This window comes from Fibroporia radiculosa (assembly GCF_000313525.1).
Source record: "Fibroporia radiculosa TFFH 294 genomic supercontigs, scaffold21026, whole genome shotgun sequence".
Taxonomy (NCBI): Eukaryota; Fungi; Basidiomycota; class Agaricomycetes; order Polyporales; family Fibroporiaceae; genus Fibroporia; species Fibroporia radiculosa.
In genome coordinates this window covers 30087-51595 of record NW_012133501.1, presented here as the reverse complement: position 1 = coordinate 51595, position 21509 = coordinate 30087, and the positions used below count along the sequence as shown (strand labels likewise).

General features: G+C 52.7%; 4 protein-coding genes across 4 annotated transcripts; 3 read left to right on the top strand and 1 right to left on the bottom strand.

Moving 5' to 3' along the window:
* Window positions 1-4812: 4812 nt before the first annotated feature.
* Window positions 4813-8916, top strand: FIBRA_07974 (uncharacterized protein; the record flags this gene model as incomplete). Its single annotated transcript, XM_012329635.1, has 12 exons — window positions 4813-4950; window positions 5007-5179; window positions 5239-5293; window positions 5350-5394; window positions 5443-5596; window positions 5652-5695; window positions 5751-5952; window positions 6018-6140; window positions 6199-7736; window positions 7792-8251; window positions 8309-8492; window positions 8547-8916. The coding sequence occupies 12 exons, from the start codon at window positions 4813-4815 to the stop codon at window positions 8914-8916; spliced, it is 3486 nt and encodes a 1161-aa protein (XP_012185025.1).
* A 1325-nt stretch (window positions 8917-10241) lies between these two features.
* FIBRA_07973 (uncharacterized protein) lies at window positions 10242-11695 on the top strand (the record flags this gene model as incomplete). Its single annotated transcript, XM_012329634.1, has 7 exons — window positions 10242-10438; window positions 10524-10695; window positions 10773-10870; window positions 10919-11020; window positions 11080-11190; window positions 11250-11343; window positions 11501-11695. The coding sequence occupies 7 exons, from the start codon at window positions 10242-10244 to the stop codon at window positions 11693-11695; spliced, it is 969 nt and encodes a 322-aa protein (XP_012185024.1).
* Window positions 11696-15008: 3313 nt separating this feature from the next.
* On the top strand, window positions 15009-17332 carry FIBRA_07972 (uncharacterized protein; the record flags this gene model as incomplete). Its single annotated transcript, XM_012329633.1, has 9 exons — window positions 15009-15246; window positions 15431-15480; window positions 15530-15629; window positions 15677-15958; window positions 16024-16261; window positions 16311-16561; window positions 16608-16705; window positions 16764-17124; window positions 17187-17332. 9 exons carry the CDS (start codon window positions 15009-15011, stop codon window positions 17330-17332), a joined length of 1764 nt encoding a protein of 587 aa, XP_012185023.1.
* A 220-nt stretch (window positions 17333-17552) lies between these two features.
* Window positions 17553-21380, bottom strand: FIBRA_07971 (uncharacterized protein; the record flags this gene model as incomplete). The annotated part of the gene is made up of 1 exon (XM_012329632.1): window positions 17553-21380. One exon carries the CDS (start codon window positions 21378-21380, stop codon window positions 17553-17555), a length of 3828 nt encoding a protein of 1275 aa, XP_012185022.1.
* Between the last annotated feature and the right edge of the window lie 129 nt (window positions 21381-21509).

Below are 21509 nucleotides of genomic sequence, written 5' to 3'. Positions count from 1 at the left end.
CCAATGGCAGTGTCGGGCAGTTCAAACGGCGGCGGACTGAGATGTAGTTGGATTTATAAGCTCGGAATGCCGCTCGGAGGTGCGTCGCCCAGATTGTGTGTCTATCGATTCCACACAATCTGTCGGGATGCATGAGAGAGACGCTCTCAATGGGACGTACGACAGTGCGCCGTCGTGCTGGTCTTTTCAGTGTCATTTTGAACGAGAGTAGAAAAAACTCAACGTCAACGAGAAGGTGAGGACTACTAGCCCTCGACGTTCTTGCAGGCTGTAGATCATGTCCGTTGCTCTACGAGAACCCCTCAGGGGCTCAAGCCAGAAGAGTGGCGAACGACGCAACCTCGGTCGTCGCGTTGCCTCTGCTTGATTGGCAAATCGTATGTATGGTGTACACTTAGTAGGGCTCATTGGGTGCGGGTGGTCCTCCACGGCACAGCAGAGACAGACGAAACGCACACCACTGCTGTGGAGATCCTCGAGACGCACGCTCTCCCCACCGATTCCGCATCGACGCCCCAGCCGGCAGAGGCAGAGGCAGAGGCAGCGGCAGCGGCAGCTCCGCTAGCATCTTGTACCCATGCGACGCAACATCCGCGATTCCGTGCAGGATGAGATCGGCCCAATGCTGCGACACGCACGGGAGCACTGACGCGGGAGTGCGCGGTCATCTGTGCCACACGGCTTTTCCCAGGTTAAAACTGACCGACTCGACCGGTGCTGCGTTAGCATTGCTAACAGGCCAATGTGGCTTGGCGAGATGGTCTACCAGACTGACGACACACCTGACATATCTTTGCAATGTCCGCGAGAATTATTACCGTATCTTTTCGCTCGGACACTGGCCTTGCCCGTCCCGGTTGTCTGGTGCCGCCCCAACACCGTCCATGGTTGAGTTGAATCCGCGGAGGACGCACGACAAGGCTCGTTGACTGAGAAGATGTTCAAGACTGTATGCATGAGCTCAGGCCACAGGGTTTATTTGCAGCTAGGAGTCTAGTGTGAGCTCTGTCACATCGTAGCTCTCATGTCGTGGCCGCTCTTCCAAGATGTACTTTTGCAAGAATAATGAATGGCATGCAGATTAGATTCTGACGCAGTGGCACTCAATCCGAAAGCATCCACTGTTTGGCTGACCACGCTACGATATCGGCCCCTCTTCGCATCTCCAACGGCCAACCAGATATTTGCCTTCTACCTGTATCATTGCTGAGTTCCATGCCTTGTACGTTCGAAATCACGTCGGTCACCGACGGCCAGCTGCAGCTCGCACTGCATGGTGCTCACTGGTGCAGCAGCGAAGTCTAAGAGCGTCGAGAAGATGGGTACGTATCTCACATCTCCGGGGGCCCCTGTTCATGTTCATTCAGACTGTGTTGATTTCAGGGCGACGGGACACATACTCGAAAGACAGCTCCGAACAAATCGTTAAATGTCCAAGGAAACGCATCAAGACGTCAGGAGAGTGGTCTCTGCGTCCGCGCAAGGCCCGGAGCACGAAACCAGGCAGCTTGCAGAACTGTACGGTGGAAGTGCTGTTTGATGTATCATTCTATGTCGGCCGCAGACATTGACGCCTGATCTGCCTCAATATCACTGTCGCTAGATTTACTCGTACCTTGACGTGGGCACATTGATCGCTCTGACGCGGGTCAACAAATCGTTTCGCAGCTCGCTTTTGTGTCGTAGAACTGCAGTCGTCAACTTCTGGCGGGTGGCCTTGGGGAGAGTTTCTGGGTTGCCAGAGTGCCCTCCTGATGTGTCCGAGCCGCGTTGGGCAAACCTCATTTTTGGTGAAGAAATATGCCAGGTGCATGTGTGCGTACATGTCGCAGGGGAGTCATAGCGTAGATGTGTGCATGATAGTGTTGGTGGACACGCGAAGCGCCGCTCGCGATGGCCGATTGTGCGAAGCGACAGCGGGTCTGCACGAGCTGCGTGCGAGAAAATTGAGCCTCGGTGCTGTTGTATCCACTGTCCTGGCTACAGCTTGTGGTATGTCTTTACAGCTACATCACCTCCGAGACGTTTAGTCGACGCTTTTCGACATACAATAGCGTCCGCGTACTCGATTTCCTCCCATATTTGATCCGGTGAGTGTCGTTTGTGTGTCGGGAGATGTATTTTTTTTGACGTCGCTAAAGGCGCAGATGATAGATGGTACTGGGTACTGGATGTCCGTGCGGTAGTTTTACGATCTGCAGCCCTTCTACGTAACCCAGAAGGCGATCCAACCAGAGAAATAGAAGACTTGGAAGACACGTGTACTGCGCATACTACAACCATTATGAAGGTACTCTCGCTTTGTGTCCGTTGTCGATGGCTGAAGCTTATTGTGGGCGGAAAATCGCAGCATTGCCCAGGACTGCGAAGCATGGTTTATGCAAGATGCTCGATCCGAAGCGTGCGAGACGTCCATTGATTCTGTGTGTTTCTGGCTGAATCCTATTCCTCAGTGTTGTCCAGAGATTTGAGGAGATAGGATACGACCGACGCTACATGGGCCACCTCCGACATTGCGAGGAGACTGCGCCCGAAAAGCTGCTCACTGCTCGCTCTCAGTTTTGTCTCCTATCACCCGCTAACCTGACTCACCGTCCACGCAGCATGGAAAATCATCAAATGCAAGTTATTGCCTTTGATATTCAAGTGCCGAGAGAGTGAACGGCAGAGAAGCGTCTCGATGTTGAACGACGTGGTGGTGCGCTGTTATAGGCACGATGTTCTACAGCAGAAAGGGCCAAGCTTCCCCCTGTTTCTGTGGTTTTTCACATGCCGGACGTTGTTTCTGCAGTGAACGAGCACGCGGACAAATTCCTCTTCCAATTTAACACATACCGTTTGGACCATAACCCCCGACCGCCCGCGGCTCGCAAGATGCCCTTAGGCAAGGATCATTGCGTGTTTCTGCTGCGCCCTCGCGCAGCGATAAGTACGCGAATCATTCCCTTTTCATTGGGCCTGTGAACATCGACACAGCCATCTTTCGGTGCGCGTCACGAGCGTGTGCGGGTGAGCTCCTCCACGGCTTCGCTGCTGAAGTGTCGCGCCACGCCTGCACAGGCCGTGCTCGATTGCGAGAAGGCGGCCAATTCCTGTGGTGTAAACGTGAAGATTGTGGCAAAGATGTTCGCCATCTCCGAGCGTGGCACAACCCCCATTGTCCAGCTACTCGCCAGTCGGGGAAAATCAACCTTGCATCCAATGGCTGGAGCGCCGGGACAGCTCGACGAGTGAAACGACCTGGATGGTCGGTTCTTGTGCCTGCATTGCGATGCGGTGAGGGACGGCTTCCACGTGTACGCTACCCGTTGCTCTAGCCCAGTGACGCCGCCCTCACCGCTATGCAGGGGTGGCGCGACACTTCAGCGAAGCCGTGGAGGAGCTCACCCGCACACGCTCGTGACGTGCACCGAAAGATGGCTGTGTCGATGTCCACAGGCTCAATACGTGGAGTCGGATTACCTCAGCCCCGACGTGCAACCGGTTCCCGCGAGGCAGCTGTTCCAGCTCAAGACGCGCGAGAAGCTCGATCCTTTGTTGAATTTGGCCATGTGGGGTTGCCAGGTGTGCTCGCTATGTATGTATACGTACACAAGCACGCACGCAGACGTTGTGCGGCGTCCTGAAAGTTCTGTTCGTACTTCGATGCTCGTGTTTATTCGCAGCTGACGCGTGTGGGCCTACAGACACGGCATCCGACATCCAAGGGAAGGACCGGATTTCTTCTACAGGTCTCCTTCGACACGCCCTGCGCGCAGCCAGGCTTTGGGTTCGGCTCGTACGAGGAAACCAGCCACACGCGCGCTGCGCTCTTGACGGTCAGAGTCATCGACGCACTGACGGAACATGCACCACGGTAAATCCCACTTGGGGTCACCTTCGAAATTGCGACGAGATTATGGCTGAGAAACTGCTACTCATTACCCGTTGATAGTTTCTTCTCCTACAGATTGATTCTGGTTCAGTTTATTGGTTGGAAAACAACGAGATGCAATCTGCAGTGGCTTCCATAGTCAGGTGCATAGAGTATGACATCACAGTGCAATAAAATAGTCAGAACTCGCTGTAAAAGTCGAGTTTTCTAAGGCACAGAAATGCTCAAGCTTTCCCAAGGGAAGGTGTCATTGCATCGCGAGAATATCATATGTCGGATACTATACTCACTGGTAGTACCACACACTTCAATTTAGATTTGGGCAAACAGTGGGCGTGGCGCAGACCAGTGACGCGGCTGCGCCCCACGTGCACGAGCCCCGGCGCGACGGTCCTCGGCCATGGTCCAAGTTGAACGGGCAAGCGATATCCTGCGGCAAGCACGATGTTCCATCAGAGCTAACTTACTCATAGAGGCTAAGCGGAAAAGGGTTTTTTTCCCTTCATACTTCATGAAAGATCGTGGTGAGTATCCTAGTCACCCATCACCCGTCATTTCAACTTGAAGGCACATTACTTATGTCGTATAGCTCCCGGTTGTTACAGACGCTTAGAGCCCGAGTGGTTTAAATAGTCGCCTACAGGGAACGAATGACGTTCATTTCGAAATAGTATGATGGCAAAGGGTCGTATATTCCGCGTGGTGGTTAAATTTATCGTCAGTCCAACTTTACATCAATGCACCCTTCAGGTAGAAACCTTATGGCAGCGCCTAACCATCCATTATAAACATTCACCCCTCTGACAGCTTTCGTTTTCCTGTTCCCACAGGTGTCCGTTGTGCAAGCTGTTGTATTTTTCCCACATTGGATTCATTCACTGATCACAAGCATCTGCAAGTCCATTCGATCTCGATCCGCTTGAGCTGCTCGATGCACGATGGGACCCGGTTTATCTGGCGTGGTCACGATCACCAATACTCACTATGGCAATCGGGTGAAGATGCGCAACAACAATGACGCTGAACCGTTGATATGTGTCGTTCCCAACTTACCTGAGGTTCCCAAAGCAGAGCTAGTGCAGTACCCTCCAGTTTTCTCGCATGATATTGTAATGACCACGCTGGAATGTAGTGGAGACTGATACCTAGCACCAACAATCGTTATCAAATCAAGAACTTGGAGTTTGGGTACACCGCATCTACTTCACCTGTAGCCAAGGTCGATACACATGTAGATGGATCCGATAGGGAGTACTGGTGGGTTGTAGAGAAAGCAGAAGAGAAGTTTGGACCGGATGCTTACTTGTACGCTGCACATTTTATGTCAATCGCTAGTAAGTATTGACACCTAATGCCTCAACTAGTATCCAACATAGAAAGCTTTGTTGGCATCTCATTGATGAGTCCAATGAGACTCCGGTAAGCTATATACCTTCATGGCGCCCTCTCGGTATAGTTGATGAAATTAAAACTAGATTGAGCTTCAGACTTTGTCTATGGATCGTCGAAGCGTTTGGAAGGTAGGATGTCCTGTGTTTCTCGTACTTGCATGGCTCACGCTTTGACAGATTGAGCGATATATGGATCCTGATGCGAGAAATCACACAAGTGATGGAGAGCGTTTACCTGAGACGACGACTGCAGATATTTCGGCATTTCCGACCTCGTCGCTCAAGGCATTAGTGGATTTCAACTCTGCAATTGATGCAGGTATTGATGCAAGTATAGAGGTACAACCACTCATATATAAGGCGTTGCTACTGAGTCTCATCATCAGCCAAGACTATGCCAGCCTTCAGCATCGTCAAGTGTGCATCTGAGGTTGGCCATCGATGTATTCTTCGCATCCAAGTGAAGGTTGATGACACTTAGACAGATGCTTTTGAATCACGGCCATCGGTATAAAGAACTGTTCGATCTGCTCAAGTTTATAGCAAATATATACGGTGAACTGGTGACTGAAAAGGAATTGCTTAGTAACTTCCCTACAGAGGCGACACTAGTCGTAGAGAAGTTAGCACGACAACTACTGGAATGTGCTGACTTCATAACCCATTATTCGGAGAAAATCGTGTTCTGTGAGTTAACCGCAGAGATGTTTAATTTGGCAGTTTTTAATTCTGCTACACAGGAACTGAATTAGGCAAGGACATTGATCGTGAAACTCGCATGACCATGGAGCGCTATCAAGAGAATTTCGACGGTTTCATGCAACAGATCCACAGTCGTACGTTCAATGAGATATCGTCCCCCATCTACAGAGGGGGTACGTAAGATATGTTCGATATTTTGACCATTTGTGACGTTTCACTGCTATAATATAGCTCTGGATGTCGACTTCAGCGGCTTGGAGTTTGCAACTGGAACCGGACTCAATTATGACAAACAGTGTCTCCTTGGTACTCGAAAGGAAATCATCTCCGAAGTCCAAGGCTGGATTCTGACTGCGGCAGATAATGCGAAAAAGGTTTTCTGGTTGTATGGAATAGCTGGGAGGGGCAAGTCGGCGATCGCGCACACTATAGCCCGCTGGGCAAATGAGCGCGGAAGCCTCGGGTCTTGTTTTTGTTTCGATCGCACGCGACGGGAAGATCATTACATCAAGATACTTAACACCATCGCGAAGGACTTGGCTCATTACAATCCTCTCGTACGCCGGGAGTTGGCGCGCACTCTACATGAAGAGAACGAGCTTCGACATACAAGAGACCTCACGCAACAATGGACGAAGCTGATCATAGATCCACTCAGAGCAGCGTCAAAAGCCACTCGCACCCCTGTTTTGATCGTCATCGACGCTCTGGATGAGAGCGGCGCGGAGGATACTCGTAGGCTGCTGCTTCAACTGATATCCGGAAAGCAAACTGGATCCCCAGACCCTGCCACTGAGCTTCCGCACAATATCCGCATACTCATCACTTCACGTCCACTTCCCGACATCCTCAGTGCTCTTCATGATCAGCAGCGCGTTCATCACGTTTCCTTGGATGATGTCGCGTCAGAATCCACTGGACGTGATGTGGAGCAGTATGTCGCTGCAAAACTGAGAGATTTGGACGACTTTGATATAAAAGACTACGCGGCGCTGGCACACAAGTCGGACGGTGTTTTCGAATGGGCTCGTCTTTCCTGTGAGTATATTGCGCGCAGATCATTCATAGGGCCGAACCATAGAAGCCGCTACGATGCTGTGATCACGGGAGAATCTGCCACGAGACACCTGCTGGATCACATGTATGTTCTCATCCTGACGGAAGCTATGCCAAGAGAGGAGCGTATGAATGCTCTTCGTGTGTTTCGCTCTGTGATGGGACAAGTCCTTGCGTTATTGGAACCGCTCTCGAGGGCCTCGCTACGGCGCTTTTCGGTGAAGGACGGCGGTGATGTGGATTTCTTAATCTGCTCTCTCGGAGCGTTGCTCACTGGCGTCACCGATGACCAAATACCTATCAAGCCACTGCATGCATCTTTTTACGATTTTCTGATGGACAAAAGCCGGAGTGGAGAATTCTTCATTGAAGTTTCAGCGGTGCATCACCAAAATATGGCCTTTGCCTCGCTCCGCGTCATGAAAGACGAGCTGCGCTTCAACATCTGCCATCTGGAGAACTCCTACCTACCGAATTCAGCTGTGACCTATCTAGAGGAACGCGTGAAGAGATGCATCTCACCCGAGTTGCAATACTCCTGCCACTTTTGGACTTTTCATGTCAAGGTAGCAAAGCATGATCCCTCACTCGCAAGAGAGATCGAGTACTTCCTCACCACCGAGCGCGTGCTCTTCTACCTCGAGGTACTGAGTCTCACCCATAGTCTTGGTGGTACAGCACGAGCATTATCTTCGATCATACCCTGGTTTAAGGTTTGTTGACCTTCCGATCCATGAGTGTTGATCCAGAATAACGCCTTCATTACAGGATCATGAAATCGCGCGGGCCAGGCAAACTATTGCGGATATTCAACAGTTCGTCGAGACATTTACGGCTACAATACTGCAAAGCACACCACATCTTTACCTTTCGGCTCTCCCATCTGCCCCAACTTCATCTGTGATGTTTCAAAAATTTTCTGCCAGGTTTCCTGGAGGAATCAAGAATGTCGCTGGATCAATGACTATATGGCCATCCATGCAAGAACTGATCTATGAGCATATGCGCTACGTCGCGTGTGTCACAATCTCGCACGATGGGCGGCGAATCGTGTCCGGTTCGTATGACTGCACCATCCGAGTGTGGGACACGGACACGGGCAAGCAACTGGGCAAGCCTCTCGAGGGCCATACGGACTCGGTCACATCTGTCGCAATCTCGCACGACGGCCGGCGGGTCGTGTCTGATTCGGATGACGGGACCATTCGAACATGGAATACGACTAGCGGTAAATCTCTATCCCATGGCGGTCCTTGGAGATACACTCACCAGCCTGAGTGTGTAGGAGTTACGACCTCACTAGATACACAGATAAGGCCATTTGGGGCACCAACCTTTGCTAGGACCGATAGTTTTACATCAAATACAACCCAATCTGTGAGCACGAATGTGGAGGCTGTAGGCGTACAGACATCAGTCACTTCACGTATGCTGAATGATGTCCGCAAGATGGTGGGCTGGAGGCAAAAGTAAGTATCTGAATTGATTCAGCAGTGGCCGGTTGGAGATTTAAACTATCATAGACAGAAGCTGAGTGAGCAAATGGCATGCACTTGCGACCCATACAATTCAGATCAGAGCACAAACATCAATGTCGACGCTCTGCACGATCGCCCGATATGCTACTCGTCAAATCCGGCTCATGCTTTAAAGATTCCGACGACGTTCTGGGGCAACTCTGCGCCATCTTCCCTTCTACCGGATGAAGAGGGCTGGGTCGTTGGCCCTGAAGGTCAGCTACTTTTCTGGGTCCCGATCGAGCTCATGGACCCGTCGCGGATGTATGCCCCGGGGAACGCTTTGGTGATCCCGAATGATGGCTTACAGCTGGACCTGAGTCGGTTCACACATGGAGAAGCCTGGCATCAATGTTATAACCCTGACAGAGAGTAATTGTAAGCAATTTATGTTGTGGATAGGTAGTGCGTAGTTGATCGTCGTCATGTATTGTCGCTATATACATATTCCTATGGTGCTGTTCGACTCGAGACCTGGTTGTAGTTATGTAAAGTCCCCGTTCCGCGGCGGATGGAGGCGCATGGGGCACACATCGATCACTTCAGCGCGACAATCGAGTGCCCTCCCTGTATTACATAGTCTTATTCCGGAAAATGCACGAGTGCAGTGTGTTGACTCCCAGCACCGCGAGGCGGCATCAATATTAATAGACAGATACTGAGGAGACTAAGACTTGGACCCAGCGGCAGTTGCTCGGAGCAACTACCGCGAGTTCATTGCTTCGCTGAGAAGTTTGTCAAAATTGGATAGATCAGCTCATTCATAGCGGTCTGGCGGTCGGTTCCTAGGACCACCGGCGACTCACTTTCCAACCTTGATCAGCAAGACGGGGGTTCGTCTGCCTGCATTGCGACGCAGTGGACGACGATGTCACTGGAGACCAGCCTACACGTGGAGGGAGTATGTAGGTGGGCAACTCACATATCAAGCGTATCATTCGTCTTGAGTGCATGGCTTTGTCACTAGGTCGCGTACTACGTCCAGTCGGAATACCGATTGGGGGTGCCTTGCCAGACAACACTCTCAGACTCTAAAGTCAGAAATTGCGAGGGGCGCGAACCCTCGTTCGACTTGTGAGCGTGGGGTCGCAATTGGTGCTTCTCAAATATGCCTGTAATCGCACACGCAGCGACTTTGCTGCATCCGGATACTGTATTTGTGTCTCGATGCTCGTGTTGTGTTGCAGATGACGCGCGTTGGCGTTTGGAAACAAAGAGCTCGAGACTGCGCACCCAAAGTTGACATATAGTACCATATCTGGTAGCAGGGCAGACATCTTAGTGAGATGGTATACCCATTTTCCACATATTGTTCGGGAACTCATGTAGCATTAATGTCTGTGGCTAATGGGACATGGCATTACCAGGAAGCCAACTGTGAATCAATTGCCGAGGTCGCTAGGAGAGATTGCGATTGGGAAGGGCAAAGTGGCGATGTAAGTTGTGCTACTAGCAGAAGCTAGGGCCAGCGAGAAAAGATAAGCTCCTCTCTCGGCACGCTCGATGGCGTAAAATACTCGTCCCAAGTCGCACTCGGATCCGTGCAGAGTAGTGTACGAATGAGAGGAGGTTGAAAATGCCACAGCAAGAGGGCGACTAGGGGGAGGAAGAGGAGCCGAGATGGACGTCGGTGGGAGAGATATAAAACCCAGACGTGAAACTTGGAACAGGGTGCCCGCCCGCCCGCCGAGTGACTCAGCCATGAACGGTCTCACTGGCACCATCCGCGAGTCCGCCCGCCGTCCGTCTCCTCTCCGTCCCAACTCGTCCTTTTCGTTTGAGAACCCCATCGCCCCGTCCGACATGAGCGTCCACCCCGTCATCCACGAAGGCCGCGTCGCAGTCATCACCGGCGCCGCCAGCGGCATCGGGCGCGCCGCCGCCGTCGAGCTCGCAAAGTACGTCCCCCGCAGATCGTCGTCCATCGCCTCCGTCCATTCCCCTCCCACGTCCCCCTCTCACCCCCTCTCGCCTCAATCGCAGGATCGGCCTCAAAATCGCCATCGCAGACGTCTCTGCCGACGCCCTCCGCGAGACCGGCGTCGAGGTCGCCAAGATCGTCGGCGACGCCAACGTCCTCGTCGTCCCCACCGATGTCAGCAAACTCGACGACGTCGTCCGCCTCCGCGACCGCGTCTATGAGGCGTGGGGCGAGGTGAGCCTGCGCGTCCCAGCCCCGCGCCGCGCCGAGCCCGCGTCCGCCGTCGTGTCCGACTCACCTCTCCTGTCTAGGTCGGCGTCCTCATGAACAACGCCGGCATCGGCCCCACCGGCACATCCTGGGAGGGCCTCGATGCCTGGCACAACATCTTTGACGTGAACCTCTGGGGGTGCGTCTGCCAGCCACCATCCGCATTCGTCGTTGACCCGTCGCACAGCGTCCTCCACGTCCAGCAGACATTCGTGCCCTCGATGCTGCACCAGGAGAACCCCGCGGTCATCATCAACACCGGCTCCAAGCAGGGCATCACCAATCCGCCGTACGTCTCCTGCGCCTCGTACCCAGCGTACCGCCCCGGTCTGACTCGCGCGACTGCAGCGGAAACGCAGCGTACAACGCGTCCAAGGCGGCGGTCAAGTCGCTCACAGAGGGACTCGCGCACGAGCTCCGCAACGTCCCGCAGGCCAGCCTCACTGCCCATTTGCTCATGTGCGCCCCCGCCCGCTCTATCCTGTGCTCATGTGCTCATCACGCTCGCGACGTTGCAGCCCTGGGTGGGTGTGGACTGGCCTCACAGGCGCAAAGAACGGCGGCGAGAAGCCTCCCGGCGCATGGACTCCGCAAGAGACGGTGTTGTACATGGTGTGTTTCTCTTTTTCTCTTTTTCATGCACTCGCTCCGAGCTCGGTCCTTGCCCAAGGATGGGGCTGACGTCACGAGCGCCCGTATGGCACCGTCACAGCTATCGTCACGTCACACTCCATCCCCGACGCCATCACGCTGACGCCCATTCACGCAGCTCGACCACGTCCGCCAAGGCACGTTCTACATCCTGTGCCCGGACAACGAGACCCGGCGCGAGGTCGACCAGCTCCGCATCATGTGGACCGCGGGCGACGTTGCCGAGGGCCGTCCCGCCCTCAGCCGCTGGCACCGCGACTACAAGGCGCTCTTCGAGGAGTACCTCCGCGACGGGCTTGCCCAGCTCGACTGAGCGCCGCGCTGTCGGTGGTGGAAATAGTGTGCGGAGAATTGCAGCAGAAGGTATAGAAATCCGGTGGGAGGTCGGACGAGCGGAGAAGACGTACGTGTGCTCTCCCCGTATGTATGTATTTCTAGATGGTCCCAGAAACTGGAGCCAACCCGGACTATGGTGTTTGTCTCGGAAACGCTTGATCGACGGGAGTGTGTCTGTCAGAGCGGACTGGCGACTGGTAGCGCGTCTTTAAGCTGGACTCGTTCAGTAGCGCCCTGAACTGGCGTGCTCAAGGACAGACTCTAGGTGCGACTTGTGTACGGTGCTATCGTGTACTGAGTAAAGTCTTGTCAGTTTAGGAGCAATTGCCTGAGGGTCAGTTTTGTCTCGCGGGGCTCGATCCGTACACTCAGATAGCCTAGCTACTCCCCAGACCACGCTTAAGAAAGGCCTACTTGGCCAAGCAGTGGTATTACTGGTCTCTTCTCCTTCCCATACAAACCTTCACTAAGATTGTCCTGGGAGATCCAGGATACTGCGTCTTGATCGTACTGCGCATGTCTGCTCTAGAGGCGTATCTGACATCGTCGTCCCCAGCGGTCGGTCTCGAACAGAGCGAGCGGTCAGCGCTTCAGCCCCTTGTCGACATCTGTTCTGTCCCCAACCTTTCGGTGAACCATCCAACGCACCGTGCATAGTCCTTGTCCTCATGATCCGCCTTGTGTGAGACGGTCTCACTGCATAATTGCAGCTGCTATTCGTGTGCTACACGGTGTCGAGACCAAGGTGACGACCGGTAGGTAAGGGCGTGGTTCTCCCCTCTCAATTGCTTCGTCGTTGTACACAATCATTTGGCTGTGCGCGTAGTTCTGGAGAAAGACACGGAGAAGATTTCACCATCCTTAGTGAGAGCTGCACACCCGCGTATCTCGGCCGATCATCGAGTGCTTCTCAGCCTCTCCGCAGGGCCCTCATGAGGTCAGGCATCCGACCTTCGCTCTTGCAGGCTTCGGATACCCGCCGCATCCGGCGTGAAAATCTGCACAAATACGGAGAAGCTGCGAATGAGGCAAAGTGGGCTCATCATGCTGTCGGTGACTGATGCCAGTCGTGTGACGGCGGTTTGTGTATCGGCCGCATTCCGGGTCGTGCGCAGTGTGCATGCTGGCACTCGACGTCGAACTCTATCCGTGATGCGAATAATCTGCCAGTGCCAGTCTGCCAGATACGTTGCGCATGTAAACACTTGATGCCAATCCCATGTGCCCGCTCAGCACTGCCGAGTGTCAGGCTGAGCGATGCCCATGAGTCGGCTTCAAGCCAACGGTTGCTTGGCTACCGTATTGCATGCAACAAGTTGTGAGCATCGCACAATATATGGGATCATGATAGGTTGGCCCAGTACAGAGACAGGTACGTCTAGAGAATAAAGGTTTTTCATTGCTTCCCTCTCTACACCCTCACGCTTAGCGTGGTCTCAGGCATCCATTGAGAAGATAGCTGGCTCTGGCGCGTTACGCAGTCGAAGCCAAGGTTGTGGGTGGATATAATCCTTTCCGTCTTCTGAGTTTTAAACACCATGCCTGCCAACCATGGTCGACCAACAAAATACATGGGAACTCACATATCCTGCACATGTTTCCAGACATCCAATGGCGCGTTTTCCCGGACCTTTACGACGCAAACAGCTCCGATCACGATCATCTTGCGATACGTCGCTGGTCGCCTTGTTGGGCTTGAGAATATTATCGGGATTGATGCGCCGCTACTTAGGGAGAGGATGATCCGATTGCACGAAGTGGGTTACCTGGAGAGTTATAAGATAGTTTGGTATAAGCAATATTCATTTGGGGTAATCACTCACACATTGTCGCCAAATGTACACGCACCGCCCGACGTCCTCTTCTTTTTTATCCTCACAATCTCGTATACCGATCATACAGACAAAACGCGCATCACTACTGTCAAGATCCTGGGAATGCACATTCTCACTCTGTAATATCATCAAAGCAATCACTGAAGCAGCTGCAATGGGGCCACGTATCGAGCACTCGAAGGATTTTACAAACCATTTTGCATCAACTGCCTCTGTTGGCCTGATGATGCTTCAGAGGGATTTTGCGTCCACGCGATGAAACCTCTGCGATCTCACGAAGGGTGAGATCAGCGCAATGCTGTAACCTGCACTGGAAAACGGAGGTCGCGCGTTGGACGGGGTCGGTTGGGATGACGTCGCCGCGCACTTTGACGCGAGGTCTTCCCCGCTTTGAACACCATTTGCGGTAAGGCTTGTGTGAGATCCTCGTCACGAGGGGAAAGAGGACCCTGGATGCGTCCTTTCGACCGAGGATGACACGGGTGGTGTGCGACATCATCCTACGAACCACTTGAAATGGGAGTAGATTGATCCATTGCGAACGAAGGCGCGGTTCCGTGTAGTACCATTCCTTCACCGTTTTGATGCCTCATAAACCACTTACAGCATTGCTAAGCGTGCTTCACATTCAAATGGCAGGTCGGCAGTAACGTCGTTGTCGGTCTTGGTGAAGTCTCTACCACATTAGTGGCTTCAACGTGGGCGGCACGCATGATGTTATATTCTTCCATGGCAGCCTTGGCATTGCTGTCCATTTCTCCGTCGGCATTTGCGCAGTATGGGGTCAACTGTTCGGCTACGGCGTGAATGTCTGATTTCCCTTAGATCTCCGTAGAGTAGCTTGAATGATAATAAAGCCGAGCGTGTATGGAATAAGCCAGCGCACTGAAATGACATGGCTTTTGAAGTCCGCGTGGAAATACTCCGAAGAAATGCAAGTTTAAGCTGCCCTGGAGCAGCGAGACAAACATCACAGATCTATGACATACCTTCGTTCTATGCATTGCCGACACATACGATGGCTCAAATCAAAATCAGTCTCTCCGACCGGTAACGTGCAGCATTCCTGATTATTTGTGGCTCATCGAGAAGTTCTTCCAGATTTTAAAAAACTTGACATATCTCTGTGCCAAATACGGGTCAGACCATTAAGCTCAGACAGCTCGGGAGAACAGCCAGGCACGTCTGACGTTGCCCTGCCAAGTTCTTGCGACCTACAGGTATGATGAAGTCTTCTGGCCGTTCGTACGTCTGGGGACAGAGAAAGACAGACCGGGAGCCGATACGGTTCTGCGCGTACGACTGAAATCCAAGTCCGATTCACTATGTACCATCAGCTCGCACTCAATGTGGCAGCAGAGTGTCGCGGTACACGTGACATGCGTGGGTGAGAACACGCTCAGCGCGTCCTTGAGCCCCTCTTCATCCGTTGTATTCGCGTGCCCCAACATACCGATGTCTTTACATTTCTCTGCAGATAAGCTCCCCGTCTCAGATACTGATTCGGACCGCTCATCGACATCGGAAGACGAGGACGATCTCACATGGGACGACTGGGTTTCCGACTCCATGGACACCAGACCATGCAAATCCCTTTTCGACCAGGAAAAGACGTTCACTTCCGTTCCGGAGGCACTAAATCACGATAAACTCGTTCATGGCGTCGACCTGGATGAAACATGTGCGCGTCTAGGTGAGTAGACACCTCGGTCATTGTCCCTCTATTGTGGAAGCGGGTAACCATACGAGTCCACCACACCAACCAAACTGCCGAAATTCGGGAAAATCTTGCGCTACTATTTTTGATCTGCAGTCGGTTTCGCTCGTTCAGACTTTTTAAACCGAAAGAACACCATTGAGCTAACATCTCGGATCAGCTTTGGATCTCCATCAGCGTATTCGCCTCATAAACTGGATTCGAAAAGAGGTGTGTCATATTTTACGATAGCTATAGCTCTGTAGCTGACCGCTTTCAGAAACCTGCACCATCGCAAGTGCTCGATCTAAAGGGAGACGAGGCCTTGCTTTCTTCAGATGAATATCTCATTCCGGTAATTGAGGATGACCCACTTCTGCGTGAGTGATGTTTTGAGTGCACAGAACTCAACTTTACCCGCATTTAGAGATTACATCCGCCGATTGGTCAGATTCGGACGAGGATGTCTTTGCCGATCCGCGGGCGATGCCAGATAATATCCAGACCGCGACGCGTATGATACATGCCCTCGAAAAGAAGCTTGGCAAGGCTAAGCAAGACTTGGCCGATTATCGTACTTTTGTCGGTGATCGCTTGAATTTCTCGGGCTTATCTGAAGTACTTGCGGGCGAGCCTTCTTCTACCGCTAATCTGGTCGTTCCGCCTCGAGACGATGACACTCACTATTTCCAGAGCTATGGAGAAAATGGTATGTGTCCAGAGCCACAGAACTTCTGACGTTGCCGTAAAGCTTATAGATGTTTATATGTGCAGACATACATACCATCATGATACAGGATAAGGTACGGACGGCAACGTACGCGCAATTCATCATGTCTACTCCCGAACTCTTCAAAAATGCTGTCGTGCTCGACGTCGGTTGTGGGACTGGTATACTATCCCTTTTTGCTGCACGAGCCGGTGCAAAGCACGTGTTTGCGGTTGATGCAAGCCCTATCGCACATAAAGCAGAAAAGATTGTCAAGGATAATAAACTTGAAAACACAATCACGTACGTCTCCGTGACATGTGGTCTGACTGATTCTGAGCGCACGTTTCAGCGTTATCCATGGCAAGGTGGAGGACATTCAGCTACCTGAAGGTATCACGCATGTGGACGTTATAATCTCGGAGTGGATGGGCTACGCGTTATTGTACGAATCTATGCTGGATTCAGTCTTGCGAGCGCGAGATCGATTCCTTCGACCCGAGGGCGGAGTGATGGCTCCCAGTCAATGTAGAATGATGCTCAGTCTGTGCGAAGGCAGTGAGATATACAAGGATCGCGTAAGCTTCTGGAGCGACGTGTATGGTATGTACTATGACCATGCGTTTCTCGCATATCTGACTCGTCCCAGGATTTGATTTGGCTGCGATGTCGAACGACGTGTACGATAATGCCATCGTTGACGTCGTAGGCTCAGGTACTATGCTCAGCGAACCTCATACACTCAAGGTATGTCGAATATCCTCGTCGTCTAATTGTCCTATATTTACCAGCAGCTCCCTGGCAGGACCTATTCCTTGGCACCGTCACATCAAAACAGCTCGATTTCTCCGCTCCGTTCACGTTGACATCCACGGCCGAGCGACGTACCAAAGTGCACGCGCTTGTTCTCTACTTTGATGTATTCTTCGCAGAAGATGGCCAGCCGGTGCCTCCAGAGAAAAAGGCATATGTTGCTCGCGAAGGCGACCCACTTCTTGCGGAGGTATGGCCTGTGGGCGGACGGCGGCATCCTGCGCGTCGCATGAGCTCTGGCGAGGGACTTAAGCGAACCAAAGTGTCGAGCTTCAGTACTGGCCCGGAGTCGGTACCGACGCACTGGAAGCAGACTGTGTTCTTGCTCCGGGAGCCCATCAATGTACACGAAGGTGCGCCCCCGCGCGGCATGTTCCCCCAACTGAATATCTGCTGATAATGTCGTCTTCTTCAGGTACGGTCGTTTCAGGAACTTTCAAGTGTCGCAAGAGCAAAGATAATTCACGCGAATTGGACGTAGAGATTTACTACGTGACAAAGGAGTCTGCAGAAGCAGCGCCCGAGGGCGACGCTGTGGTGCAAATATTCAAGGTACGGTAGCAAGATATAACATGGGAAGCGAAACAGCAGTCTATTAGACTTTGTATCTGTACCAATCTATTCCGGCCTAGATGGCCTGATGTCTTGTTCCTCTTCGACGCCTGATAGCAGTCACTCGAGTACGATTACAATTGAATCTACTGTGCGCACTATACAGTCGTTACGGATACAAGAGTCAGCAGAATAACAACACAAGTCTACATCAACACACTGCTAAATGTCAGTTCTCTAATAACGCTTTCAGCCTGTCGTAAATGGAATTGCCTCCAGTTCTCTTGACGAATTCCAACCGCATCGATTTCCAATCGCCCACTTGCGCAAAGCAGGTGGGAGGCACCAGAACCATACCAGCCTGGACCTGCCGGTAACAAACTACCTCTCGAATAGCATCGAAGCCCGCTTGGTCTACGAGGGTCTGCAGTAGCTTCTTCCCCTTGTCGTCCTCTACGCTTTCATTCAGATCAGACCAGATGTTGCAAGCGATATGATGAACTGCGATGAACCGGAGGACACCATCCAACAACCCCCTGATCAGCGCGCGTAGATATGACCCGAGTACCTCAGCATCGCCCTCGACTGGCCAAAGGTATTCGCCAATGCTACCCGTGAGCACCGCATCGACGGGGATGCGGATGGTTTTGAGTACATGGGCATAATCAGCCCAGAGGTATTTACGATAGTCAAGCGAATATCGCATCGACAATGGAGGCAACAAAAGGCGCGCGAAAAGAGGGTGCGCAAAAGAGATAGCATCGTACAAGCCGACGAAGTCGGTGTAGAATTGATAGAAGGGGGTAGATGGCCCAAGGAAGCGCTTTGCCACCGACTCCAGGTTTTGCGCTGGGATCTCAGGAGAGGGAAGTTGCAGAGACATCGTAGTCGTCCCAGCCGCGAAAGGGGCGACGAGTTCGTCCATGAGGCGCCCCACGATTGCATCTCGGAATACTTCCTCGGTCGAATCATTCTGCTGCTGTCCGTGCTCGAGCATGAACACCTTCATGCATGTGAACAACGTCTCCTCGCGACTAGGAATAAGAGCGTGCATTCCATGGGTGCATAGAATTTCTCGGTGAATCTTAGCAAGCAGAAGACTCAAGCGAACCACCTCCGACTCTGATGCATCCCAGGAAAGAGGCAATGACTTGAATACATCAGAATCTCCTGACCGAAGGAGACTGTCTATAGGTGCAGACAGCCAATCTTTCGCTAGCGGTAACGGATAGTTGTGTCGAGCATCAGGGATGAGGGATTGTGCGGGAGGTAATCTCTGGGTGCTTGCAACAGCGATAGATCGTGGAGAGATCCATATGGGCCCTACGGATATCTCTTCTTTGGGTTGTAAACGAGAATCGAGAAAAGGCTTTACAATCTGCATGCCTCCCTTCTCCCATATGATGGCCGGCACGTCCCATGAGCGAGTATTCACAAAGTCAGCCGTAATGAGGTCAAGCGCATATCCGAGATTGCGTTGGGCGTCTTCCTCGTCTCCCGGTAACAATCTGAGCGTTATCGAAAATGCCTGAGCTATCCACACACTCTGCGTGATTCCTGGAATTTGCCGCGATAGCTCAAGATAACTAGAGAGTAGCAACGCCAATGGCCGGCAGAATACGAGTGTATACGGCACATCAGAGGAAAAGACAGATGCCCATATCGGATGCAGGGTGACTTGCGAACAGAGGCTTGAGAGCTTACTGAACGGTAGTATGAAGGGCGGGGACTCGGGAGGCTCAGAAAGCTGTGGGGGCAAGCAGGATAACCAGAGGCGCATAACAGCTGCCAAAGCACTTGCATGTCCAGCTGTCGCATTCAGCGTGATCAAATCTTTGTGCCGAGGCGAACGAATGCTGTCACCACTTATCGAGTCCAAAAGCTGACCCAGCATTTGATGCGAACGTTCTACCACGTCCTTCTCGACGCCACTCTGAAAGCCAGCTTGTAACGCGCCAAGCGCAGTTGAACGCGCTTCCTGTCCTGATCTAGGCTCGTTCACCCGAACACCCTCCAACCAAGCAGCTTCAGCTCTCCAAATCGCAGCCCACGTCGTATGATCTTCTGCAGTCAGCCACCGTCTTGTCTCTAAGACCTCCTCTCCCCAATCCCAGCCCACAACCTGGCTCCACAATATATCATGACTCGGCGTGGTACGATGTGGATCTCTTGCGCAGACCATCCATGCCGCCAACAATTCATACCACGTTTCTCTTAGCTGCTTGGACGTACATTCCGCGGAGGCAATATACCTGCCGATCTGCGAAAAGTGTTCGGCTGCAGTGGTCGCAACGTGTGCATAGAGCCCGTAGGAGGCAAAGGCCGTGTACAAACGTAAAGTTCCCGTGAGCAGCGCAACGGCAAGATGCAGTGGATACGAGGACACGGTGGGAAGCGTGGTGACATAACGCAGAAGTGCATCTGCAGGACCCAATAGCGCCGAGGCGTTGACTCGCGATGCAAGCGCCAGAGTAACTAGCAGCTCCAGTGCGAAAGGATCGGGAAGCGGAGAGTCACATGAAGGAGGGATAGGTGTAAGTAGGAACGCTTGAACGACACTTGCCACTAAGCCTGAAGTTGAGACAATAGAGTTCGCGATAGCATTTGAATGTTGCCCAAGCCGATGGAGAATAGCCAGCCATTGTGTGAGAGATTCTCCAGGGAGGGCTCTTATAGCCAGTGCGCTTGAAGCTTGAGACAGGATGTATTCCAATGGCAGAGTAGAAATGGGATCCTCTTCCGACGCGCCATCTAGAGTTTCCAATTCTATAGACTGGATGGAGGTAACGTCTCCATGCCAGTTGACAATACACTCCCATAGCACCTCCACTGCACGAGCTCCGACACTTCCGCGCTCAGCAAGAGCTTCGATACCAGCAGCCATAATTCGTTTCCGGAGATCGGAATCTTGCCCAGAAAGTTGCACAGTTTTACCATTCTTCAATCTCCTTGCGATGTGAGCTAAAACTCCGATGATGGCAGCCCGTTGGGCGGGTACAGTAGATCGCGAGAGTAAGAATAGTTCGTCCAAGCTATATCCAGCGTGTACGCCTTCCGCATGATGATGCAAACCAAGATGCGTAGGAAGAACCGCCGACACATCGGGCGGAATGGGCGCACCGGTCAAGTCAAAGCGCAAAGTGGAAGGAGTAGCAGGCGAATCGCTAGATGGCTCCATCCAAGCGAGGGATGGGTCATTTGCCAGCGCCGTGGGGAAGAAGCGTCGGCGGATATCCTCCGGCGTTCCCTCCTCAACTTGCGGCGGCGACTGAGCGTCTGGCAAGAAGGGTCCTTGTTCTCGACGACGGACAGATGGGCTAGTTGGCGCCCACTCACCGAGGGAAATTGTCGGTCCGTCCGCATCGGACGGAGGAGGCAATGCAAGGGGTCTCCTGCGAGGAGAAGGAGGAGCGGATTCATAGACATGGATATCCTTGGACGTGATATCTGCAAAACGGACGCTGCGATCTGCCCTGCTGGAAGGCCGTGTTCCCCCCCTAGACATGGCCGAGGGAGGACTAGAGGGTCGTGATGGCTTTCCTGAAGAGGATGTAAGGGCAGAGGTGAGTTTCACATTCTGACCAAACGTACCGTCCGGCGCACCCCGATTCGTGACGGAAGTGCCCTCCGTTTCTCGTCTTTCGGAACCCAGCCGCTTTTTCTCCCTGAGTTCCCTGACTTTCCTCAAAGTCTCACTTACGCTGGGTCCGAACCGTTGCAGAATTTCCCTCCTCTCTTCCTCTCGTTCCTCCTCAGACATCGCTTCCACTCGCCGCCGGTTTTCCTCATCGATCTGCTCGCGCCAATCGTCCGTATTCCCATTTCCTGCTTCCAGCGCAGAAGCGTGAACATTCTGGACAGCAGGGACTTGCTGGGATCGGGCAGAAGGCGTGCGCTTTTGCTGTTCCCTAGACCTGGCGAATGCACTTTGAGAGCGATGTTGAACTGCGGGGAATCCGGTCTTTCCTGAGGCAGGCTTCGGAGACGGCGCCAAAGGCGTTGCGCGAGGCTTCCGCTCGAGGATCGAGCCGACAAGATGGACAGGCCCTTGCTGCATCGTGCCTGTGTTGCAGCTGAGCGAATGCGGAAGAAATTGAGCCCGACTGCGACTCAGAGGACTTGTGGAGGTGGGAGGTTGGTTAGACACGTCGAGACGCACGGAACTCAAGATATCCGTCCCAAGCGC